Source organism: Lontra canadensis, unplaced genomic scaffold (assembly GCF_010015895.1).
Source record: "Lontra canadensis isolate GAN:19392208 unplaced genomic scaffold, GSC_riverotter_1.0 scaffold86, whole genome shotgun sequence".
NCBI lineage: Eukaryota > Metazoa > Chordata > Mammalia > Carnivora > Mustelidae > Lontra > Lontra canadensis.
The window spans coordinates 1,846,778-1,874,513 of NW_022631080.1; the positions used below are offsets into that span (position 1 = coordinate 1,846,778).

The 27,736-nt window shown below is 36.3% G+C and overlaps 1 protein-coding gene across 4 annotated transcripts in view; it reads right to left on the reverse strand.

The window, feature by feature from the left end:
* DMD (dystrophin) overlaps positions 1-27,736 on the reverse strand; it is a 2,197,254-nt gene that overhangs the window by 1,384,308 nt on the left and 785,210 nt on the right. For all 4 annotated transcript variants that reach the window (XM_032883124.1, XM_032883125.1, XM_032883122.1 and 1 more), the window contains exons 16-17: positions 26,026-26,205; positions 13,016-13,191 (exon numbers count right to left, since the gene is read on the reverse strand). In XM_032883124.1, coding sequence (XP_032739015.1) covers positions 13,016-13,191; positions 26,026-26,205 — 356 coding nt within the window. The remainder of the gene's footprint in view (positions 1-13,015; positions 13,192-26,025; positions 26,206-27,736) is intronic.

Consider the following 27,736-nt stretch of genomic DNA (forward strand, 5'->3'; position numbering starts at 1 on the left):
TGGGAGTTCTCTTACAGAAAAATATAAAATGTCCAAAGATACAGATAAAATGGTGTAAAAAGAACATGTTAGTAAGACCTTCTCAGATTCACAGTTAAAAATGCCTTCAGCCATCTTAATACACATACCAAAGTATCTTAAAGTTATAATACAGACATTCCCTTGAGAAAACATATTCAATTCAGGGAGACACACTTAATCCAAATAATAAGGCAGCATTGTCTGGATTTCATAACCCAGTAGTTTTTCCCCGGTTCATTAATTTTGCCTAATTTTTGAACATTTATAAATAGGCAGACACTCATGCTCTATAAATCTGCCTATAATTATATTCCTGTATATCTAGATGTTAATTTCCCATTCAAACACATTCAAAGAAAAAAAAAGGAAAAACAGCATTTTAAGCATCTTGTTCATGTCACATGCTTTTATAAAGAAAAAAAGTCATACCCCATGATAAGAGTTTAAGTTATTATAATTTTCATTTCATAGATAGACCATGAACACAGAGATTTAGAAAGTGTGAAACCTCCTTTATTTTCAACACACAATGAAGTATGGAGTTAAAGTTCAAAACCAGGTCTGTCTAAATCCAAAGATTTCTACTACACTACACTTATTTTCCTTTGTTCCAAATGAAAAGAAAATCTGTATTTTTATATACAGAGGAAAAGTCAACACACATTTTCTTTCTGTTGCTATATAGTAAAGGCTAGTAGTTACTACTGTGCTATTTAAAAATTTGATTGGAGTCTCTAACACTAGGACATTAATTCTAAACATTTTCATTAACATTAACTACAATCCTTAGCTGCGTAACTGAGAGCCCCATGGCATTATTAAATAGCTGCCATTCCTAGTTTATTTTTACTTTGGACTTATCCTTAATTTCCTTAAAAAAATCCCCAAATTTCCTATCCATTGATGTGTTTTCTGACATTAGAACTGATATTAAGCACAGATGACAAAGGTTGTTATTTACAATATATCATGGGGTTAACAAAGTCTTGCACTTGGAAAAAGCATTCAATTACTAGGACCTCTATTTATGCCTTGATGTTAAAAAGACACCTAACATTGAAAAAAACATTTCTTTTCAGTGAAGAAGCTCTCTGTATTTAAAGACAGCCAAATGCTTCAATGGGACCCTAGAGTCGATGAGACTTCAGAATGTAGAACTGTCATAATCTAGGGAAAGTGCACACTTTCCATACACAGACCTCAACAAATTCTTAAACAGTCTCGGGAAAACTTTTAATTTCAGCTAAATAGTTTGATGAAATCACCTTGAGCTTCTCCTTAAAAGATAGCATGATAGAGTTTAAGAATGTAGCATCCTGGGCTAGATGCTTGGGCTCAAATCCTGACTAAACATCTCCCTATAAACCTTGAAAGCAGGAGCAAATCACCTGACTGACCTTTCTGTGCTTTGTCTTTCCCACTGGCATAAAGGGGGCAATAATTAAAAAAAAAAAAGTTATGCTGCTTACTGTTTACATATGTTAATCTGTGGAAATAATATGTAGAAGAGTGCCTGACATGTGGTAGAAGCCACATTTTCTGCTAGCTACTAAGGTCACTGCCTTCCGTGACTCTTACTGAATCCAAGCCAGCCCTATGCTACTTTTCATATTACCTTGTTTTGTTAAGAACTGGCAAGCTATAAGCTATTACTGTAACCACAAGAATGAAAACTGTATCCGTATCTTAGCTGTTGTAAATAATGCTGCAATAAACATAGGGGTGCAGCTATCTTTTCTAATGAATGTTTTTGCTTTCTTTGGGTAAACCCCCAATAGTGGAATTATTGAATCATAGAGTAGCTGTATTTTTAACTTTCTGAGGCACCTCCATACTGTTTTTCACAGGAGCTATACTAGTTTACATTCCCACCAACAGTACATGAGGGTTCCTTTTTCACCACATTCTTGCCAACACTTGTAATTTCTTATCTTTTTAAATTTAGTCATTCCAACAGGTATTAGGTGATATCTCATTGTGCTTTTGATTTGCATTTCCCTGATGATTAGTGTCCACTGATAGACAAATAGATAAGGAGGTGGTGGGGTGTGTGTACACACACACACACACACACACACACACACACTGGACTATTATACAGCTATAGAATAGGATGAGATTGTGTCATGTGCAGCCACATGGATGGATTCAGAGGGTATTATGTTCAGTGAAATAAGTCAGATTAATAAAGCCAAATACCATATGATTTCACTCATATGTGGAAACTAAAAACAAATGAGTAAACAAACATAAGGAATATAATCAATGATACTGTAATAGCATAGTACAGTGACAGATGGTAGCTACACTTATGGTGATCATAGCATAACATCTAGAGAAGTTGAATCACTATGTTGCACACCTGAAACTAATATAACATTCATTGTGTGCCAACTATACTCAAAAAAAATTAAACTACAAAGAAAACCATTAACAAAGACAATAAAGCAAATAAATAAAAATCATCGACAGCCAAATAATGTCATGTACTGTACCCTTTATTGCAGGAAAAGGTAAACTATGGCCCATGGGACAAGTTCAGCCCACCATTGGTTTCATAAATAAAGTATTATTGGAACATGACCATACTCATTCATTTACATATTGTTAACGGCTGCTTTTTCCCTATAGCAGCAGAGTTGAGTACTTGTAAAAGAAAGTACATGGTGCTCAATGTCTAAAATAGTTTCTATCTGGCTACTTCTGCTTTAGGGAAACAGAAACACAACCCTGTGTAAGTGCCAACTGTACACAGGCTTGTAGGACGGCCTGTATTTGAATTATTCTTTCCCTTCACCTTTAGTCCACATGCCCCTATCCTCTAAATGTCTACACAGACATTAATTTGTCTGAGCTTTCCATGTCCAACTCCAAGCAAGAAGTAAACTTTTCTTCCTTACGACTTCTATAACATCATATCGATACTTCTTCATGACATAGCTTATACTACAATACAAACTTCAGGAGGGAAGGACTAAGTATAGTTCACAGATAGAGTAACTGGAGTGTCTGATGAATCATAGCAATTGATTAGACACTGGTTGAAGGAAGATGGAAATCACCAAGAAAACTAACTTTTGCTGTCACTATATTCTTGAAACACGGTGGACTCATATTGACTACAGGAGTGTTCAAAGAACCCCTCCACACACTGGATGGTGCCTTGGACCCTGTGGGAGGCAATTTAAACTTTAAATACTCTCAGTGTGAAAGCTCACTGAGTTTAAAGGACTTCAACATGCTTTTATGTTGTTGGTCTTTAAAGTTTAAATAACTTCCAGTCAAGGTTCAGAGATGATCTAGTGCAATGCAGAAAGCCATTTAAATCTGAGGTGTACTGACTGCCCCATTGCCACTTCCCTAGCATCATGAGTTGTTTCAATCTAACTATTTCTTTTAGTGAGCATCTCTATGAACTTTAGTTAAAACACAAAGCGGAACTCACTACTCTGCACAAAGGCAGGGTCTTAGTTAGCTCAGGCCAACATCATAAAATATTAGACACTCAGTGGCTTAAACAACAGAAATTTATTTTCTCAGAGTTCTGGAAGCCAAAAGTTCAAGATCAAAGTGCCAGCATGGTCACTTTCTGGTGAGAGATCTCTTCCTGGTTTGTAGGTAGTCATCTTATCACAGTGTAGCAGGGAAAAAGAGAGCAATCTCCCTGGTGTCCTTTCTTAGAAAGGTACTAATCTCATCATAAGGGCCCCACCCTCATCACTTCATCTAAACTTGATTATCTCCAAAACAGACCATTTCCAAATGCTGTCAAGTTGGAGTTAGGGCTTCAATACGTGACATGTTGGGGGGACAGAATTCAGTCTATAGGAGCTCGGTGAAATTTTACCTGCATGTGGTAGCATAATGTATATGTACTTATAGAGTTACAAGTTTCTGACCAGGGAAGATAAGAATAAGAATATTCTCAGAAGATGTCAGAACAAGAATATTTTCCATTGTAACACAAAGGTAGTAATGGGAAGATAACTGCTCTAAATTAGCAATTGGGAATTCATCCTTCTCCTGGGAAAAGGTTGTACATTTTTACCTAAACAGTCAACAAGAGAGGCATGCATAATAAAATTTCCACAGTGTGAGGGCAAACAGGGAAAGTTATATAAATTCCATTTCAGAGATGAAGAAATAGATACTGAGTGAGGTTCAGTGACTTCCTTTAGTCACACAGCTTACGAGTAGAAGATCCAAGTCCAGAACCAACCTGGGGAGTCAGACGCCCATCTGCCATCAGATCCACTCACCACAATTGTCTTGCCCTCCGTGTATCCAAGGGAAATCCATTTCCCACCATTGCCTGGCCTCTGGCTTCCAGTTATGTTTGCCCAGTTTGTTCAGAATATTTGAGGAGGGAAGGAAAAACGCCAAGGAGTTTTTCCTCTGCACTCTACTTTTAGTAGCATTTCTAAAGCAACTACATCTCCACTGTGGGTTAGCTTCCTCTAGATGGCCTCTAGTCAAACTTCTGCTCCACAGTCCTGACTGCTAGAAGGCTCCAGCTCTGGGGCTCTGAGAACATCCCTTCCCTGCATTGCTGCTGGCGATCTGGGGATATTCAAGCTTCCTGCTGTTGCTAGGTTTGACATTGCCCCACTATCCCAGGAACTTCCCAGTCTTCCACCACCTCCTTGACCAACTCCCTGTGTTAGGTTTCCTTTCTTTGCAATGCCAAGAATGGTTTCTGTTTTCCTGATAAGACTGTGACAAAATATCCATTCAATATCCCATGAATAAATATTCATATATTTAGTGAATACCTGTGATGTGCTAACTTCTAGGTCAAACACTATAGGTCTAGTGTTGAAAATAAAGGACTCCTGGCCTCTAGGAGTTTACTGGAGATGCAGATGTATAAAACCAGAATCATTACAGTAATATTCTGTAAGCGTTTTGATGGAAGTATTAACAAGGCTGAGAAATGCCTGGGAGGTTGGGTTACCAGAGAAACAAGGTACTGGGTAGGGGCATGGTGCAGGGGGAAGGAATGTAAGAGTAGGCAAAGGGAAAGGGATAAAAAGATAACCGTAGGCAGAGAGAATGGTAGGTGTAAAGAAAGAGAAGCTTTAAGGAACATGGGATATTTGGCGATCCAAGAGTAGTTAATTAAAGCTGAGCAGAGGGCAGTGTCACTTGAAATGCAGTTTGGGGCCAATCTGTGAACTATTTGTTAGTAGTCTGTGACAAGAAAAGTCATCAGAGTATAAATCCACTAAGTCACTAAGCATACAATTTCATCTGATTTCTTTTTAATTGCAAAAGTTTCTGGACAAAGGAAGCAGTGCATTGATTTATATTCTAGCCCAAGCTCCTTATCTCACAGTGCCCTGGTGATGCACAGTTTGCAGACTATTTGAGGAGCACTGGCATACAAAGAAATGGGCAGGGCAAAGGGAGTGAAGCTGGGGAGTTAGGCAGCTCAAGATCAGAAAGGAATTTTTGCGCCATGCATTTCAAGAATTACAGGTAGAGGAATGATCTAATTAAAATTGCATTTTCAGATAGCCCTCAGGAGATTGTGAAGTGTATGAATAAGAAGAATGAAAGTAGAGGCAGAGGAATGAGTTAAGAATTTCAGGTAGAAAATTATCAGAAACTAAAGTAGGATGAAGATACCCTGGATAAAAAGGAAAGGGCAAAGGCAAGAAAATTTAGGCATACTTGGACAGATTTACTGGGGTGGCAGATATCAGGACCACTATAGGAGGCTACACAGGTTGTTCACTGCACAACTCCAGAAGGTGCTGCTTATAGAAATTATGACATGAATGGTGCTCTCTAAAATTGTGCAATCCAACTGCAGAACCACATTTGAAACTTCTGCAAGAAGGCCAGGTATAAATACTCAATAAACATGTAGATCACACACATAGGAACAACAGGAGGGGGGTCAAGCTAGAGATATTCATTTGGAAATCATCAGATATCGGTGGCCAACAGAGACAAGACTACAAATGATACTGCCTTGGGAAAGAACATGTTGTGAGAAGGAAATGATAGCAAAAGGTGAATCCTGTGGAGGTTATTAAAAAGACAAGAGGAGGAGACTGAGAAGCCTTAGTTAGAAAGTGAGGAGGAGAAAAGAAAGAGGAGGGAACAATGTTTTAGAAACCAAGGGAGAAGAAAATTTCAAGAAGGGACTAATCATCACTGTCAAGCACAGCACAAAGGTCAAGAAGGACAGGAACTGCAGAGGGACCTTTGGAGCCAGCAATTACAGAGCTCTCTGGTGACCTTGCTGAGAGCAGTTTCAGGGCTCAATGTAGACGACTACAGCTTTGGGGCTGTGTTAGAAGTAGGTAGAGGTAGTTCAGATCTTCTGATTAAAAATCATCTTTTCCTGGTACTCAGCTATGATTCTTCTTTGAGATGAATAAATAATAAATTGACTATCATTTTCATCACCCCAGGGACAAATAAAACTACATGTCCCATATCTGAGAATGGGGCCCTGTCTTTCTTCCTGCTGGCATCCCTCTATGGCTTTACATTCTTGAAGAGTACATTTTCCTACAGGTGCTGCAGCTAGACAGCCAGAGCTATGTATACCACAGCATGGAGCCAGTTTCCATTATAATGTGTTTCGGTTTATAGCATGTATCAGACATCTATCATATAGGAGAGCCCATACCAGGTAAGGACTAAGATATGGACCCTGGTCCAGGGAAGGGTCCACTTAAGTCAAGTGGGTCAAACAGGCATATAAATAGATCATTTCAACATAAAGCAAAAGAGGTGTAATAAGATGGAATGGGAACATCACTTAGCCTAACTGGGAGTTGATGGTTCCTATCACTGATGTCGGTTTGGGGAAAAAGAAGCAAGAGTCAGGTTTAGCTGAGATGATGCTCCAGTACACTGATCTACAAAATGTGGGCTCTGAACAAGAATCATCAGCATAACCTGGATATCTATTGGCAATTAAGACTCTCAAGGCACCACTCCAGATCCACTGAAACTAAATATGGTAGGGACAAGTAATCTGTCTTTTCATAAGCCCTCCAGATGATTCCTCTGATACATGCTAATATATGAGAACTGCTGTTTTTGTGCAAGGATTCTCAAACTTTACAGCTTATCAGAATGATCTGGGAGCATGTCAAAGATTCCTAGGCCTACCTGCAGAGTTTCTGATACAGCAAGGTTGGGGTGGGCCCCCCAAATCCACATTTCTAATTATGTTCCCAAGTAATGCTACTGCTTCATGCACAGCAGTAAGAATGTTGCTGCTCTAAGTGTTCTCTGGTCACTTAGGAGGCCTCTAGAATTCACATCCCTAACATTCCCCAAAACATATTTATTGGCTTATTCTTGACTTATATGACAAAATAATTTTAAGAACCTGAAACAGGTGGTTATCTTCTGGAATATCTGAAAGTGGTATGTAAGGTTTCTATTCTTCACCCAAAACCAAAATTTGAGTCTATTACCAAGGTCATTTGACTCTAATACATAAAAAGAAGCAGGCCATTGCAACTATAACACTGGAATAGAAATGAGGAGACTCAGCACTAGTCCTTATTTTGCAACTGAAAGCAAGTTATTTAACCTTTCCGGATTTCAATTAACCTGTAACTGTAGACAAGTCTACAGTTTCATCTCCTTAGATAAAAGATGCAAAGTTTCATTTTTCTGGGCCATGCCAAGGGGCAAAAATGTTATTGCTGAGACCAATACCCTAAGTGTTTTAAGATCAATTTATCATATAGAAAATTAAAAAAAATAGCTTAGACATCTTAATCATTTAATAGATTCTTGAAGTAAAATAATGTGTTTTAGTTTATGACTTCCAGATTATAATTTTGGAATTAAAGTAAAAATAAATATCTAACACAAAAATATTTTAGGCTATAATCTTATAAAACTGCAGAGTCTTTTTTTTTTCTAGAAAGGGTCTTATCTAACACTTACCTAACTTCCTCCCAACTATGTGACATAAATGAATATCAGTCGACAGACATAAAAAGAAAGAAAACACAAACATGATCAAGCTGAAAAATAAAAACTAAAATAATAATGCAGGTGTGCAATTGCCCAGTCAATGTATCCTGCCATTTAGTAAGCGTGCAAGAAATAGAGAAATCAAACTTCACACTCAGTCTGCTTAGCCTAGAGAAGAGAAATAGACTAAGTGAATTTAGGTATTTCTAAATGTCTCTATACTTCCCTGCAGGTCAGATACTCATTTATTAACACTGTACTTGGGAAAATTATCTTTATTGAGATGGCATTTACTTAAGAAAAAGATCCATTTTGCCATTGGTTTCACCTGGTTGATACAAAAATGTAAATGAAAGCTGTTGTGAAAGTCTCTTAAAATAACTGCCACATGATTAGGAACTAATCTCCTCAATAAATTCCAATTAACTACATAATAGATCTAGTTTTAACATAGTCTGAGTTCCATACTCTGATAATTACCTATATATAAAATAATATCACTGAACTGCAGGGATAGACTGCTGTTAAAAATAATTACTCTCTGACCCAGGATCATTAGCACTTTTGTATATCTTAGTATAAGGAGGACAATTTATGCAGTAAATACAATAAAAGTAGAAACTGTATAATTATTAAGAAATGAACTAAACATCTTAGATATTTAAAAAACTGATGTGGTACAAAGCTGAATTTTAAATCCCTTAATAGTTTTGAGCAAAAAATGATATCTTTATGGGTAAAGAAAGAATTACTAAAGATTATTAGGATGTCCATTTGCTTCTTATTAAGAACAATTTCACGAAGAACTATAAAATTCTGAAGTGCAAAGATTGGAATATAAAATTTTATTTATCTCAATTGAACAGTATTATTAATTCTTTCATTAAATAAATAAATAAAACAAAACTAATGTACTATCGTTTGGTTAATTGAATTTAAATAAAAAAGGAAAATTAACACTTACAAAGGCAAAAAAAAATAGTCATTGATTATTATATGCCGTACCATATATGGAATCCAGGTAAAGCATACAGAAGAATAGTAACAGGACTTCTTTGTTGTAATCGGTGATGTGAAAAATTTATGTGGGTGACATTAAGGCAAATAGCAAAAGAATGTAATATAAAGGTGCCTGGGTAGCTCAGTCGGTTGAGCAGCTGACTTTTCATTTGGGCTCAGGTCAGGATCTGAGTCTTGGAATAGAGCCTGTGTCAGGATCCACGATCAATGGAGGGTCAGCTTGGGAATTCTCTCTCTTGCTCTCTCTCTCTCTGCCCCTCCCCCCACTTGTGCATGTATTCTTTCTTTCTAAAATAAACAAATCTTTAAAAACATAAAGAATGTAATGGAATTTACCAGCTGGGGTGGAAAGACTCTGGGGAAGCTATAAATAAAATTGCTAGGACAATAATATTGAATAACTTCAGAAGTTTTTGTGCTTTATTTGGGGGCAACTGGAGTTACAAGACTCTCAGGTCTGAAGGATCAGCCTAAAAGCCCCATTTTAGGGGCACCTGGGTGGCTCAGTGGGTTACTTGTCTGCCTTCAGCTCAGGTCATGATCTCAAGGTCCTGGAATCCAGCCCTACGTGGGGCTCCCAGCTCAGCATGGAGTCTGCTTCTCCCTCTCCCTCTGCTCCTCCCCCCTGGCTCATGCTCATGCATGTTCTCACACTCTCTCTCTCAAATAAATAAATAAAATATTTTTTTTAAATTTTAGATATATTGATTTGAGGTGGATTAATCAGAAAGGGGCCAAATCTCACCACATTGAGTTATATGACTTAGTTATGGAGTTGCTAGTTAGAATGATTGGGAGGGATATGGCAGAAATGGTTACATGCTGAATAATATATCGCAACAGTAATAAATAAGGGGCAAGGTAAGAGATCACAGATGGACAGAAATAGAGAAGTCAGGTGGTAAATTCTGTTTTGAAGAGGAAGCCAAGGAGGCAATTTTTTGTTACATTCTTTAACTTCGAGATGATGTTTTTATCAATGGAATCTTTTTTCACCAATGGCGCATGATCACTATTTCCACCCCCCAGCACCACTGCCACTTCTACCACCATCACCACCTGGACCACCACTGTCTCCACAGTGTTTATCACCTCCTCCACACCTGTCTATCACCTCCTCCACGCCTACCACAAGTCCTGCCATGTCCACCATAACCAAACAAGAATAACAGCTATAGTATTTCCTGAATTCTTCTTACCTCACAGGCACTGTAGCAAATGCTTCCTACTTAATCCTCACAGTTAGTATTTTATAATGTGAGGATACTGAATTTGAGGTACAGGAATTAGGCAGTTTGCCTGGGATCACAAGCCAGTGGTTAAGACAGGCAGGTTTCAAACTTGAGTATTTCTGATTCCAAAATCCATGCTTTCTCTGATATTTACCCCTCCTTTAGATGCACAGACAACAAATTATAATAAGTAAAATACCTCTACAACGTATGAGTAACTAGGTGTGGTTAAATGGAGGCAACAGCTGTTTGCATTTGATTAAAAAAACAAACAAACCTGAAGCACCGACTAGATGCACAAGTAGAAGAACATAGTTTCAAAGAAATAAACATAAAATTTAAGGGAGAGTGTCAGATTTGGAGCTCTAAGTATGATCTGGGAGTCATTTACTTACAGCCAGATTTGAATTAATGTAAGGAAGCAATTTGAATAAAGAAATTGAAAGAGGCTGAAACCATGAATTTATGAGATACTACCATGATTAGGCAAAATGTCTCAGACCTTTTTATTAGAAAACAAGTCTGTGGTAGGGACAGAACAAGCAGTGTGTCAGAGAAGCTGAAAAAGGAGATCATTTTTAAAAGATGAGCATTTAATAGATTGTCAAGACTATAGTCTTGACAGTTAAATGCTAGGAGTTCTCACATGGGACAAGAGATGGACACTAGCTACCCGTGAAGCTTACAGTCATGTTTGTACAATGCTTCTTGAACCATTACAGTATTTTAACCAGATTCCATCCTGTAGACAATTATCACTTACTGAATTGAACTGTCCTAATTATTCACTTATTTGTGTTCTTTGTTCAGTAGAAATTTATCAATCAGGAGTCTTATATAAAGCATCCATGTTATTGTACTGTCCAAATCTGGACATATTTGGAGAGTGAAAGTTAGTGTTATATATAATTATGATGTCACAAAAGGTATAACCTGGGATGGATTCAGGGAAACCAAGATATAAGATCACCTTGGTCATATATCTGCTGAAGAAACATTTTAGTACCCGGTCTAGGTTGTGTAGTAGGCTCCCTCAGTTGAAATCCTGGCTCAGGCACTCTATAGCTGTGTATAATAGTAATAATAGCCATACTTATCCCGTACGGTAATTAGGAAGAATAAACACACTGTGCAGATAAAGCATTTAATCTAGCACTGAGCACAGTAACTGTTAAAGTTTTTATTTAAGTAATATATACTTGATGTTCTTCATTGGTCATCTCATTTCAGGCACTTACAAAAATTGCTGACAGCATATGATGCAAACAGAATTTAAGAGACAGAATATTTCACCACTGGCCACACTTTCCTGAAAACAAAAAGTAACAAAACACATTTTTCTTAACCAAATACATTCCCCAAACACAAGCCAAGAATATGCTTGGCAGGAGCCAAGAGAGAGACTGATGTGAATCAACTTGCTCTGCTAATTTCTGTATTAGGACAATCTCGAATATATTAGGAGGACAAGACAAGTAGGTTTCCATACTGCTCTCCTTGGAAAATTCTTGGAGAGCTTTTGGGTTAGACAGTCTCTGTGACCACTAACCAACGCTGCCTTTGCAATGTGAAAGCAATCTCAGATGATACCTAAATAAATGACTGTGGCTATGTTTCCATAAAACCTTTATGGACACTGTCATCTGAATTTCATACCTTATCACATGTCAGGAAATATTCTTCTTTTGATTAATTTTAACCATTTAAATGTGTAAAAATAATTCTTGGCTCATGAGCCATACAAAACTGGCAGCAAGGTAGATGTAGTCTGCTGGATTCACTCAGCCACATAGACACAACCAAGGACAAAAGCCTAGCAGTTGACTGTGTAATTATAAGAGTAGGTTATAAATCACGGATTTAAAGAGAAGTGTTGAAAGTCCCAAATAATATACTTGAGTAACTTCTCTAGGTGGTTTTTTCCTTTGCCTAGAACATCTGATGTGCTATTTTTAAGTATGCATTCTTCTCATACTTCTACACCCTTGTATACATAAATTCTAATGTCAAGTGTTCTATGCATTCCTAAACATATGCTGCTTAGAGACATAAGGCAGATTTTAATGTTCTTCCTTAATCTTAGAATGATAATAACTGGAATGAAAAAGAAATTGTACCTTTTTATGACTTTCATGCTGGTCTTGCATTTATGAAATTTTACTCTCATCATTTTAACATAGCCACTGAGGTACATAATACCTAACTTATCTATAACGCCTAGTTGAAAATATCCACAAAAAGATGAGTTAAAAATTCTAACACCTTCAAGATAAGACTTTAAAAATATCAAAGAACAGGAAATCTATTCTGTAATTACTCCTGATTTAGGATGTGCAGATTGAGACATTATGTTCTCGTAAACTAGCAGAATGGAACTCATCTATTATAGGTGTACTTCTTCTTCATGAAAATGTACTTTCCATTACTGGGGAGGGAAAGACATTTAATGCAAAAGGAGGCACTAAACAAGTAGGCTGTTGGTAAGAAAAAAAAAAAAGGAACTTTCAGGATAAAATGAGTTCATGGCAGTTCATCACACGTGGTTTCTTCTTTTAATCCAGAAAACAATATTTCCACTGAGCATTCGTTTTTGTTGGGATGGTGATTCCTTGGGCAAATTTTGAAATTTATATCACAATTGTCTAACTGAACTCACATGACAGGCACCTGAGGCTTCTGGAAATATTGTTTAAGTTAAAAACACTGCCATCTAAACAGCTATAAATGAGTTTTCCTGCTTAATAATTATTTTTTGCTTGAGGATAAAGCCATGAATAAGAGCCTCTCACCTTTTCCTAATTTCAGAATCCACAATAATCTGCCTCTTCTTTTGGGGAGGTGGCGGTGGCAGTTCCTCTTGGGCATGTTTTACCAGAATTTGTTCTCTCGTGGTCACCATAGTTACCGTTTCCATTACAGTTGTCTGTGTTAGTGATGGCTGAGCGGTGGTGACAGCCTGTGAAATCTGTGAGAAGTATTGAAACAGAGGTCACACACTGCTTGAAAGACTTCAGTAAAGCCTGCTTGGAGTGGCAAAGGAAAATAATGAGAAACTGTTCCTGCTTGTTGGTAAATTGACCTTCAGATCAAAATACCACCGTATTGAACCCAAATCAAATTGTTTTACCTGACTTAAGTTATGTTCACTTAAATCACAAAGGAAAGTAATTTCAAAACTGGAAGTAAACTTAGTGTCTCTTCAATTTATTGGCCAAGCTATGGAAAATAAAGGTGGGGGCAAAAGAGCAAAATTTATGGTGTCACTCTGACAGTTAATTAAACATGCTGTTTAAAGTGTTTACCACGTTAATGTAAATTTTACTAAGGTATCCTAGCACCAATTTCACTGCCGTGACTGACTACAGATGTTTATTAGTGTGTTGAATGCATCCTTGGTAATCAGATATAGTAATTATAGTCCATACATTTTCAAATAAAATCATTTGAACTTCACAGTAAATGATTTTTTAACTAAATAAGTACAATGTCCTTTAAAATTACAATAAAATGTTGGGGCGCCTGGGTGGCTCAGTGGGTTAAAGCATCTGTCTTCGGCTCAGGTCATGACCCAGGGTCCTGGGATTGAGCCCCACGTCAGGCTCTCTGCTCAGCCGGGAGCCTGCTTGCCTTCCTCTCTCTGCCTGCCTCTCTTGTCTACTTGCAATCTCTGTCTGTCAAAGAAATAAATAAAATCTTAAAAAAATAAAATTACAATAAAATGTCAACGTAAAGGGTCTATTAGTCCAGTGCATTTAAGTTGAATATTATTCAAAAGCTAAAAAGCACATCACCCTTGTTTAACTAATGAGTATGTTAAAATATTTGAGTCTCCAAAGTTAATATTACAGATACTTCCTGGGTTAGAATTATACTAACTTTGTGCTCACACTTTTAAAAAAATTACCTTTTAAGCATAGATCATCACTCCTTGGAATAATATGGTTTGTGACCCAAATCATGAGAGGCTATCACCTCAGTAAATGGGCATTACCAGACTAGCTATATAATGGCAAGATACCCTCCCTTCCTTCCTCAACCATCAATTCTCCGTCCCACAGCCCTTCTGTTATTAGAACTGAACAGCTACCTGCTGGGATATTGATCATTATTATACTTTTAGTAATCCAAATCATTTGGAAGACCTATTTACAAAGAGACCAAAATAGGCCAGCATTAGATTCACTTATAGTTACTTGATATGCACAAAGCCAGGGATCTGGTTGAAGTCAAGATTACTTTGACTGACTCTCCTCAACTTGCAAAGAAATACGGAAAGGGTTTGGGTTAACCTCCATGGCTCACACATGACTGATTCCTTCAATGGGAGGAAATCAGAGAAGCCTCAGGATCTTCTTATTGCAACTTCCAAAGAGGCAATTTGACAGGGGAGTAATGAAATCTTTTGTCACAATGCCTTGTGTAAAAATTGCTTTTGACAAATACATTTTAGATGTGCTACCCTTACATATGTCAAGGCCTTAGAGACTTCTATTTTGGTAGCCTAAATAGTTGTTTTTTTTTTTTTTAAGGACATTAACAGGTTACTGAGTTTCTGCCTGTTGCAAGACCAGTTTTATCTTTTTTAAGCTCTCCATAGATTCATTATTTAGAGTCGATCATTGAGCCTCAAACAATAATTATAGAGTCCATTGACAAATTACACCAAAATGAAGGCAGAAAGTAACACAGTTGTTAAAACAAATGCTTAAAATAGAAGATCAAACCTAATCGTCCTTAACCCAAAATGATCATTACTTGATGAAACTAAGTTTACCTTTAATTTTTAAAAATGTCATTTTTAAGGAGGATTCTAAGCACATTTAATTTTATCAGAGTAGTATTTTTTAACCATAAGCAAGTTTTTTTGCACATGAAGATGGCTTGAAGAGAATACAGTTCAGGGGGAAATTTTCTAATTTTGTATGTGGAAGCACCAGAAAGCAGAAATTATGAAAATGCAAACATATTATTTACAGTTGTATCGAATGTTATGAAACATGTGTGCTACTGGGTATTTGGCCGTGAAGTTAATTTCTGTAGTATTAAAATACTTTCTCATTGATACTTAGGAAATTGGATAGATAGGCCCACCAAGAGTAAGGTAAGGAGAAATGGCAACCTCATATACTACAAAAAGGCACTTAGAAATATAGCAAACCTTCTGAGAAAAAGCAATCATTTTTAATAAAATAATAATAAGACATAAATTTCTAATTGTTCTACACTATAGTCATTACTGTACTATAATTGAAAATACTCCTTCATTTCCTTTGGGATGGAAGAATGGAAAAAAACAACAACTGTTCATTGATCCCATAGCCACAGGATAAAATTTGTTATATATAACAAATGAATACTTTCAATAGCTATTCCATATAACCAGAATAAAAACCAAATGGCCATGTACTAAATTTCCCTATGGCTTTTAGTTATTGGCTGTAAACACTTAATTATGTGTTAGAATCATTAGAAATACGGACAAGAAGGGATTATGGAAGTCATTTAGTATAACCTTCCACTTACTGTAGGATTTACTACTCCCAGAAGCAGATAACTCCTTCCAGAATATGGCAGCCAATCTTCCCATTGGCAAAGTTTTTACAGGTAGTAGAAGCCTCCCTTATTTTGACTTGGTTCATTTAAAGATTGTTTTGAATCCTGAACCAACACAGAGTAAACCGAGTATTGTTTCTATCTGACAGTCTTAAAGACCTGAAGGTTGAAATCATGACTCTGACAAATCTTATTTCCAAGTTTTAAAATACCAGGTGTTTGCTAGAGTTAGATTTAATCAGATTTTGGTGCTCCAATACCTAGGTTTCCTGACTTTGGACATCATATTTAATTAAAACATGATTCAGCTGCTGAGTAACTCATACAATTTTAGATTGTTTTAATTAAATTCCAGCCTACGTTATATATGTATCACTATGGAACACACAGAAATGAATAAAATGGAATCTTGATTTTTAGGGAACTTACAGTATAGTAGTGAGGGTGACAAACACACAGATAATTGTGAGAAAAAGTGAGTGCCACATGAAAATTTTAAGTATGCAAAAATGATTGTCTGCATTGAACATATAGTAATCAAGGCAGTTTCTTTCTAAACGTTACAAAAACAAATTTCCCTCAGCTAGTATCCTCATGTTTAAATGCTAATGCTATAGGCTGCACATAACACTTATCCCTGTTCACAGGATAAGGTATAATGGAAAAATGTTGGAAACAACCTAATGTCAGCAGGTACTTGGCTTAAATAAATTATAGTACATGCATGTGACAGAGTTATTGTACATGTTTCAAACATTTTCAATGTCACTGGAAAATATTTACATTATAGTACGGAGTCAACAACACAAACAGTGGTTATGTTTTGGCAGGTAAAGCACAGATAATTTCTACTATGGACTATATATTTCTCTATTCTTTCTATTTTCCAACTTTCTACAACAAAACATTTTCTGCAAAATATTGCATTTGCAGGCAGAGAAAACTTCCAGAATTTTTCTGTCCAAATTGTTTTTTTAGGTCTATCATACCTATATATCTTTAGAACTATGGAAGTATGTCATCAAAATATATTAAAATAACTGAACATTATGGAGTATTATGCCTCCATCAGAAAGGATGAATACCCAATTTTTGTAGCAACATGGACAGGACTGGAAGAGATTATGCTGAGTGAAATAAGTCAAGCAGAGAGAGTCAATTATCATATGGTTTCACTTATTTGTGGAGCATAACAAATAGCATGGAGGACAAGGGGAGTTAGAAAGAAGGGAGTTGGGGGAAATTGGAAGGGGAGGTGAACCATGAGAGACTATGGACTCTGAAAAACAATCTGAGGGGTCTGAAGGGGCGGGGGGTGTGAGGTTGGTGGAACCAGGTGGTGGGTATTGGAGAGGGCACGTATTGCATGGAGCACTGGGTGTGGTGCAAAAACAATGAATACTGTTACACTGAAAAGAAATTTTAAAAAGTTAAAAAAAATAACTGAACATTAGGACAGCTGAAAATCTACTAAGAATGACTTAATGCCTCCATTATAATGTTGAATGGAGCAGGGTCAAAATTAGAATATAACATAGTTTGAGGGATACTCGACAAACTTTGAGTCCACCCAACTAAACCTTCATTCAATCGCCTTCCCCATTGTTACTTACTCAAGTGTAATTAACATAAAGTGTTATATTAGTTTCAGATGTATAATAAAATGATTCAAGAATTCGACACATCTCCCAGTTCTCATCAATACAGATGTACTCTTAACTTCCTTTACTTATTTCACCCATCCTCACCCACTTCTATTTTAATTATCAGTATAATGGAAATGACTCTCAAGTGTCCTCATGAAAATAAAATGCATTTTGTTTTTAAATACTATTCCCCTGATCTGTCAGTTAACCACCCAGTAAAACTGGAAAACAGTTTGGTTAGACTTCTTACAGTGATTAAAAGTGGGAGTCTTTGAGTCAGGCTCCACAAATCTCAAACCCCAGGTCCAAAGTTCACATACGGTAGCATTTAGGGTAGGTTCATTTGTCTCTCAGAGCTTTGATTTCATCTCTTTGTAGGGAATCATAATGCACCTCTTGCTAGGGTGTTGCAAACAGGGCTGGCTTCTTAGGTAGTGCAACTTAGGTAGACACCCAAGTCCCCTCCCTCAAAGAACCCCATGCTTGGTTTCAGGCTCTGTTTTCACACTCCTGACATCCTTAATAATATGAACAACAAGCCCTGCATTTTCATTTTGTATGGGGCCCCACAAATTATGTAGCCAAAACTTAGTTTCAAGAACTAAATGATGTAATGTCTGAATACAAAAAAATGCTTTCTCAGTGCATATTAGTAATAATCATTATCTTTTCTAAATGTTCGTATAAAATTTATTATTTTTTAAAGATTTTTATTTATTTGACAGAGAGGGAGACAGCGAGAGAGGGAACACAACAAGAAGGGGGAATGGGAGAGGGAGAAGAAGCTTCTTGCCCCACAGAGAGCCTAATGCAGGGCTTAATTCAGGACCTGGGAATCATGACCTGGGCCAAAGGCAGACGCCTGATGACTGAACCACCCAGGGACCCCTTCGTAGAAAATTTAAATTTTTTTCTCTACTGAACCTTTTTACTCATAAGGTCACCTATATTAGCTTCCAAAAGTTAAATTTTGTCACTGTGGGAAAAACTGGAAGAGCATTTGCTCACTCTCTTGATAGTTCTAGGATATACATCTTATTGCATAATAAGGTTATATAATTTTGGTAGTTACGGAGAAATCAAACTACTCTCAATAAAATTCTTTCTTGTCATCTTCTCTTCCATTTGTTGAAAAATGCACATTTCAAAAAGGAAATACATGTACATTCAAGCCCATTTAAAGATTATAAAAGGGCATACAATGAAAGAAAACATATCAACCACTGTCTCTGGTTTAACAGGTTTGACTAGCTGTCTTTACCCCAAGCTCTTACATTTTGAATTAACTTTGTGGGTGCTGGTTCTTTTTCTTTAATTTTGGCTATATTCTTAACTGCATCTTTTATTTTTCCAATTAATTATTTAAATATCCTTGCCTTTATAAGTTTTTGGGGTTACAGATTTCTACTTATTGCAGTGTGAGATATTCTACTATTTGAACCTTTAAAGAAATTTACTAAAAGAGATTCGAGCTATGAAGAATCAGTTACCTACTTTATCTTATCATTTTCATTATTATAAGAATAATAATGTGTGTAAGAATACCGACCAATTACAAAGCTCTTTGCATGTCCCCGGCATTTATGCTAAGTGTTTTGCATTCATTATCTTACTTAAAATGCTTAGAATAGTACATGCAATCCAGGCTTATTAAGTGGTAGCTGCTATTTCCTCATGGACCAAAGAGTAAATACTATAACTATTCCCATTTTATAGATGAGAAGTAAAATTTTAGGGCAGATCCAACTTCTAAGTGGCAGAGCAAAAATGTAAAGCCAAGTGTCAATGTTCCTATATCCCACTCTTAGTAGGTGTTCCTTCGTTGCTATACCTGTTCAGATTTCTGAATGGTGAATTTCCTTTAAGTGGAGAGTGAATTTATATACACAAACATGCATATACGAAGTCAGAAGAAGACTAAAAATGAACAACATGGCATATGACCACCTTTTAATGCCCTTCAGCTCCTGATAAATTCTTTTTTTTTATTTTATTTGTTTATTCAACAGAGATCAGAAGTAGGCAGAGAGGCAGGCAGAGAGAGAGAGAGGGAAGCAGGCTCCCCGCAGAGCAGAGAGCCCAATGCAGGGCTTGATCCCAGGACCCTGAGATCATTACCTGAGCCAAAGGCAGAGGCTAAACCCACTGAGCCACCCAGGTGCCCCGCTCCTGATAAATTCTAATTAAAATTGGGAAAAATCAATCAAATGTTCAGTTAGCCACTGTATAGTACATAATCAGTCTTTGATGTAGTGTTCAAGGATTTATCAGTTAAGCATAACACCATGTGCCCTCTTCAATAGTTATCACCCTGTTACCCCCTCCCCCAGGGCCCTCCCCTTTGAAACCCTCAGATTTTTTTCCCAGGTTCCATGGTCTCTCATGGTTCATCTCCCTCTCTGATTTCTCCTCCTTTCGATTTTCCTCCCTTCCCGTATGGTCCTCTGTGCTATTGCTTATGTTCCACATATAAGTGAAACCATATGATAATTGTCTTTCTCTGCCTGACTTACTTCACCTACAATAATCCCTTCCAGTTCTATTTATATCAATGCAAATGGTACACACCTGAATTTTTAAAACAATCTATTCAGGTTGACAATTGTGGATCAGAGGTTTATGTTGTGTCATTTTTTATACAAAACTTTAGAGTGATCAATTGACTTTTAATGGGTATAGAAGAATTGTGGCTCTACATTTTAAAATATACTGCATAATCATAGCAACAGCTTTAGCTGATAACTGGTATCCAGGCTTAAAACCATCTCCACAGGCACAGTAGCACAAGGCTCAAATATCTGATGGTGTATGGATTTACAACTCTAAGCAACCGAAAGAATTTATACCCTGAACTTTATGAGAAACCTGGGGCAAAAGATCAAGTGCTCACAAAGGAAGGTGGGTGATTAATCAAAAGGCTATATAATACTCTATCCCAGGACCAAGGGCAGAGGATTTATCATAGCTAAGTGGAGCATACATAAGTGTTAAATTTCATGGGAGTGGCTTGATAACTAAATGTCATTATTAATTACTATCTTGTTTTGATACCAATCAAAAGGCAATATAACTTTCTTGAAAAGATAACAACATTGGAATCGTGAACACATTTAAAGTCCATATTCAAAAGACATCAAAATAGACGTAATTCTCCCATTTGAAATAAAATATTATATAACAATTAAAAAGGTTTATTCGATAAAGCTATCTGTCCAGTTTCAGGTATTTTGTCCCTCACTTCATAATATCTTTCATATCAATTGCCAAAAAAGAAGAGATTCATGTTAGCTTCAGGATTCATATTAAACACAGATTTTGAGTGACTGTGTGAACTAACTGGCTCTGTAAAAATTGAGGAACCAATGACATTTATTTATTCTGATGCACTTGACCTTCCTCTATACACTGTCTGACATGAAGTAATGAAACACATTCTTTAACTAGGGCTGCAGGTGATCAAGTGTACTTTGAAGGAAAATGTGTATTTTTCTTTATGTGTTATTTTATTTTCAGTAGAGAATAGATGCATCACATAGATGCTGAGTATTTTATCTTCAGCATATTTTAAATACAAGGTATTCATGATGAATTAAATGTACACATTTCAGAAGTCAGTCTTATTTTTACAGGAAGAGAATTTTATTTTCATCATCATCTTCCAGCTGACTCTGAGATTGGTATAACAGAAAGAGTTGGAATCTCTTCACGGATCACTCCAGAGTTTTATATAAAATTTCAGGCAAAGAGAAACATATCACAGGCATTTAGAACTGGAGGTACAATATGGACATCTTCCCAGGCCAGACCTTCCATTTTATAAAAAAGGAATGAGAGTGTCCAATAGTTCTTGTCTCTTAAATTTTCAATGCCTACAACATTTTATGTTGTTGTAGATAATGAATTTATAACATAAAAACTATTAGGCTGATATGCAAGGCCTATTCTCAAACATCTACTTTAGTTGGAGGTAGGAAAAGGATACAGTTAATATCAAAAATTATTTGAGCTATAACTTGGAAATTTTTTAATAAATCATTTAACTGAAGCTATTAACTAAAAGGAGCTCTAAAATTCAAGATGGTTAGTCCATGAATTAGGCAGTCCTTGAACAAGATAGAAACTTAAAATGAGTCAAGGGATTTTATTTTAATTCTATGTTTTGTAAAACCATTTTTTTAAATTAGCATCGGGCTGATTAGGCTTGGAGAACTTTCAGGAACCAATGAAAAGGGTTGTCACGGAAAGGCCTATGAGTATTTTTAATTAAAATCATTGGCAGGGATGTCTGGGTGGCTCAGTTAAGCATCTGACTCTTGGGTTTCAGCTCAGGTCATGATCTCAGGGTCCTGGGATCAAGCTCCACATCCGACTCCACGCTCAGTAGGGAGTCTGCTTGAAACTGCTTGAAAGGCAAATAAAGAAATGTTCATCTTACTACCTCTGGATCTTTGTGTTCGCATTTCTGGTATTACTAAACATACTGGCTTATTATCTTCAACCATGTTTTACATTATAACCATGTCTGGCAAGAGTTGAAAAACTCTCAGTAGGACATCAATGATATAGAATAGATAAATACATATGTAATGATCACTTTCCTTCAGAATCTGTGACTATAGCTAGAGAAATATACAATATAGACATGTACTTTCATGTTCAAAGAGAGGAGGATTCTGGGCACGTTAATTTTAGCTTTAAGCTATCTGGGCTTATAGTTCAGAACACTGCAAAAATTGTCAAGAGAAACATAATAAAATATTCAGGAAATGGGAATAAGATGTATAAACTTACATGTGCCATAAAATGTCCCTTACTCCTGGCAAAGAAAATAATTTACTCTACTAAACAATGACAAAACTACAGAACATTTGGACTCATCTAGATAGATATATTTTTACATTTAAACACCTAAGGCCAAGTTTAATATAAAATACCACAATGAATTATAAAGCACATGAATTTTATGCCCTTTCCACAGTATATATGATTTCACTTAAATGGGGAAAAAGAACCTAACATCACATAATAAAAAATATTTAAAAATAGGGGAAAAGATTGGTTCAAATCACTAAAATAATGTATAAGTTTAAAGTATTATCTATAATGAATTTCTGACTATATTTCCTAATTATAACAAGATAAAAATATGTTCATTGGGGTCACAAGCATTTAGAAAAAAAATAACTGTGTAAATTTCAACAAGCATATTTATAAAAAAAATTTAGAGGACACAGAGGGTCATTTGAGTTTTTAAGTAAGTCAAACCAGAGTATATTAGCTTTGTTCTCTTCTCTCATCTTAAGCATCCATAATAGCAAGGGTTATTCTTCCTAACTTCTGGAAACAGAAAGTATTTCTATTTTCTTACACTGCCTTCTCATTAACTTAAGCATCCTCAGCTTGTGTCCAGGTATTTTTCAAGTCAACTCTGACTTTGAAATGCAAGAAAAGGGCCTCACAGCTGATTTTTTTTCCATATTTTGATCTCTTGCCATGCTACTCTTTCAAAAGGTCAAAATCCCTTAAAGCTTTAACCTGACCAGCAGTCAAAAATTCGGGCACACAATGTTCTTTATATGAGCACGATCGGATGCCTTGTCATCTCAGTCACAATTCCTATATCCTCCTGGATTTTAACCATTATCAGATTTTGCTCATTTTTAAAACCAATCATATTTAAAAGGATTTTTAGGAGATCACAATAACATATCATTAATGGGACAGATTCTCACAAGCCCTGTCCCCACCCCCGCAGACATACCAGGGAGTGTGCATATAAGAGAGCTTTGTTCTTCAAAGTCACAACCTTGCCCTCAACATTCTTGGACTCCTTCCCATGTAATTTTGGTCGAGTTCAATTTTACATTTAAGAAAGAAAATCGAGGGCTTTTTCAGTTATAAGATACTATTTCATGGTTCACTCTATCTCCTTTTCATTACTCTGTCCTCGGGTAACTTCATTTTTATCTTTCTAAAAGTCCCAACGCAGCCCAGTAATGATTTGCATTGGGCCTATGATAGTTCCTTTTGGGGGGAAAAAGGAACAATGAGCAAAACCTGAAATACGAACTGTAGAAAAGCTGAAGCTTGGGGTTCTAAAAACAACTTGCCTAATACAAGTCTATACCTACCTCCTTCTAATCTGGTATAGTAGTGCATAAATGTTTGAAAATAAAGATTTAAAAAATGATACTGAACTACAACAAGCCCTCCAGACTCACTAAATGGTATGCCAAGATATGGCAAGGTATGTATATCAAGAGCACCAGAGTTTTTTTTCCCCCCCAAAGTGCCTTCACGTCTATGACTTTATTTTATCCTTGTCACATCCCAATGGGCAAATACAGTGGATACATGTTTTACTGTATGTTGGACATCATTTTATGAAGAACTATATGAACCAGAGATAGTGGTGTTTTATTACAGGTTTTGAAAATTCAAAAATAGAAAGGTGAGCAAGTGCCCTGGGTCTTATAATTCTAGACCATTAAAAAAATAAGGTTTCGGGGCACCTGGCTGGCCCAGTGGGTTAAGCTTCTGCCTTCGGCTCAGGTCATGATCTCAGGGTCCTGGGATTGAGCCCACATCGGGCTGTCTGCTCAGCAGGGAGCCTGCTTCCTCCTCTCTCTCTTTGCCTGCCTGTCTGCCTACTTGTGATCTTTCTCTGCCAAATAAATAAATAAAATAAAAAAAAAAATAAGGTTTCTGGATTTGTTTTTTTAACCAACTAGAATAACATACCAGGAACGTTTCGATGATATGCACAATGCTCCTTAGAAAGTAGGCTCATTCCAAGAAAGTGAGTATATTTAAATATAGCATTGATAGGAAGGTCTATAATTTCCCCATTTCAGACAGCACTGTGAAAAAACCCACAATGTGGGGATGGACACATATGCCACTGTCTTGTTAATTCAACATTTTTAAAAAAATATGTTCTGCAGACAGTATCAAAGGTTGCATGCAGATTACTGGTTTACTGAATGAGATTATCTAGGACCAAGCATTTTAATCAGTTTCCCAGGTGATTATTACACAGACACACATTTGAAAAGCACTGTATATGATAATGCAAGTGAACAAAAGCATGACCTACTGTTAACAGTTATATCTCCATAAATATACCCTTTTAAAGGGATGCATTTCTAAATAACTTTCTTTGTAAGGCAATGCCAATCCTTCTGAACATGGTAAGTGACCATTTTATAGCAGGAATAATCTACGGAACCACTGGGTACATATTGGAATGTAATCATTGATGGTTTGAAAAGTATTAGATACTTTTAGGTACCAGATTAGATACCAAAGTATCTAATGTCTCACAATTTATTATATAAATGCCAGTGCTAAGGTAAAGTAACAATGGCCTGATCATATATAATAAGACAAATCATGATGTGGTTTTAAAATCACTATTAGATCAAGTAATTGATAAAAAATATTTTCAATGGAAAACAAACAACTTTTATTAATGTCCAATGACTGCATAGGAAATGATTACAATTTATATTCCTTCAAATTTTAAAATTTTAAGTATGAATTTAATATTAAAAGGGAGGTTGGATTGTAATTGAAAATCATATATGTTGCCTGATCCTATTTTCTTAAATTATATTTTTGGAAGCGATCCTTTAAACTTCATTGCATCTTTCAACAAACATTTCCTAAGTGCTACTTATCAGATGTCAAGTGTCAAGAAGACAAATTCCCTGCACTGACAACAAAGGCAATAACTGCCTAAGCTACTGAATGTGGTCCTTGCTTTAATAGAGATGTATGCATGGTGCATTGAGCCATGGATTGTGACCGATTAGTAAAGGTTAGTTTCTATAATGGAAAATAATGTAGCTTAATATGTTAAATACTATTATGTACAATGTTAATATTTTGAATGATGACCCATGATTTCACCATCAAATAATATCAGATAATAAAAGCTTCTACTTTAAAATCACACCATTTTCTTTAAATTACCAAAACTTATAAAATGCTTAACATAAAACCACATTATGACACTACAAATGAAACACAGATGCTTTCCTAATCCACAGTCTATGTGTTTGTGTCATGAATCAGCTGTCTGTGGCAGAAAGAACACCCAGTGATTAGATCCTTACTTGAAATAACAGAACAAGGTCTTCCGTGAAATGAAAGGACCTAATCCCTAACCGTGCTCCTATTATTAACATCACTTGGGCAATTCATTTTTCTATCTTAAGTTTCATTTTTCTCATATGTAAAATGTAGGGATCAATGAATAACCCTCCAGTTCCTAGAAATCTAGGATTTGGGGATAGGTTGTGAAACATAGTCCCCGAGCACTTGGCCCAATCACTCTAAGTCACTCCCATCCTCATTCCCACTGAACAGGAAGGGAATGCACTCTCAGACAGTAACCAGTTCAGTCGTTTAGTACTCACTCCTTCACCTCCCCCACATTCTCCAATACCAAGACAACCAAGAGACCCATGTTTTTATTCAATTGAATACTTGGCAAGGACCAGTCCAGTAATATCTTTTGTAGTATTATAACAGTGCTCTAAATGAAAATTTAAAAAATCTCAAGGATTATTTATTACAGGGTAATTAGTATCACTAACCTGTGCTGAACTTTTTTCAAGCTTTTGGACTAAATTATCCCAGCGCTGGGCAAAGTTGTCTAGCCACACTTCCATCTTTTGGGCTACCAATGTGTTTTTCAGTGCTGAAAGAAGATCTTGGTTTAGTGAGCAGAGTTTGTCCATGGTTTGCTTCTTCTTTTCCAGATCTGTTTTTAAGGCCTGTTAAAATAGGAAAGAATACATAATAAGCCTGGGTTACATTTTCTAAAACATTATAGTTAAGTCGCTTCTGTATGTATTTCCTCATTTGTATAGATAAGACTGTAATCATGCCTACAAAGGATCAAGAGCCCATAAGAATATAAGTAGAAAATTGTAATCCAAATATTCTTCCCAAGAAGCTTAAAGAAAAACAAAATAGAAAGTCAGATGTAGCATAAACACCTAGTTGTGAAACTTAAGAGCTATTTAAAAATATTTAAGGAACTTCCAAGTAAAAAAGTAGTGTTGCTCAAAGGGCAGTTTACTGACTTTTCAATTTTTTTAGCATCTGTTATTCAATTAACATTTGGCTATCTGAGTAATTATCTTCTAAAGCTAGTTTTAAAGCCCATTAAGTAATAGAACTAAGTAAATGAATGTGACACAAATCCTTTCGCATCACTTTGCCTGTTTTCTAAATACATATGTGTTTTATGGAGTAATTTTTACAACATTCATTTTTCCAAAGTTCCTGTGAGTTATGAGGGGTTACACATTCCCTCTGGTCGCTACGGAATGAATAAACAAAGTGGCTTGTATGAAATCAGGAGATAAGGACAACTTCTTATTTCATCTTATCCATTAAGGTTACCCTGCACTTTCAGCACCCAAATACTAGTCCCTGACTTAACTTGTAAACACAGAATAAGAAGAAAGAAAGGAGAAAATTATTTTACAACCCTTTTACAATCCCCTCTTTCTGGCAGTAGGAAGTACAAAAAACATAAACTGAACAGTGAGACCTGTCTTTCCAAAACAAATGCAAATTTAGGAACAACTAATATTACACATGGCAGAAAAATTATCATGAAACAGATGTACCGATTGCTCATGAACCGAAGTGTCACACACGCAAAGAAATCAATACCCTCCCCACAAAGGATACTCTATGTAGCTCATGTTGGCATGCCAACTGCACTGACAGCTCCGAGCTGCAGAAGGCCCTGGTGTCTCCTTCAATTAGCTCATTCTTTATTCGGAATCTGCTTTACCTTGTGTACTTTACACTGGATTCTCAGTGCATGCTGTTTTCCTTTCTATTTTTTTTTTTATTTATTTTTTTAAGATTTTATTTATTTTTTTGACAGAGAGAGAGATAGCGAGAGCTAGAACACAAGCAGGGGGAGTGAGGGAAAAGCAGGCTTCCTGCAGAACAGGAAGTCCTGGTGGGGCTCTATTCCAGGAACCTGGGGCTATGACCTGAGCTGAAGGCATATGCTTAACTGACTGAGCTACCCAGGTGCCCCAGTGCATGCCCTTTATAAGATACAAAAGCTAGTTGTGAAGTTCTTTCCTATTTTTCCTCAACAACTACAGGGGTTTTTTTTTTTCACTATTTTCTTCTCACTTTTGCAATAAATCAAAATATGAGTCAAGATTTAAAAGTAGAATTCATACCAAAATAAACTTTCAATGTGGGAACTTATTAATACATTGGTTTTGTATGTCGATTTTGTTTAATTCACATGCTCGCTCTCCATTAATTTAA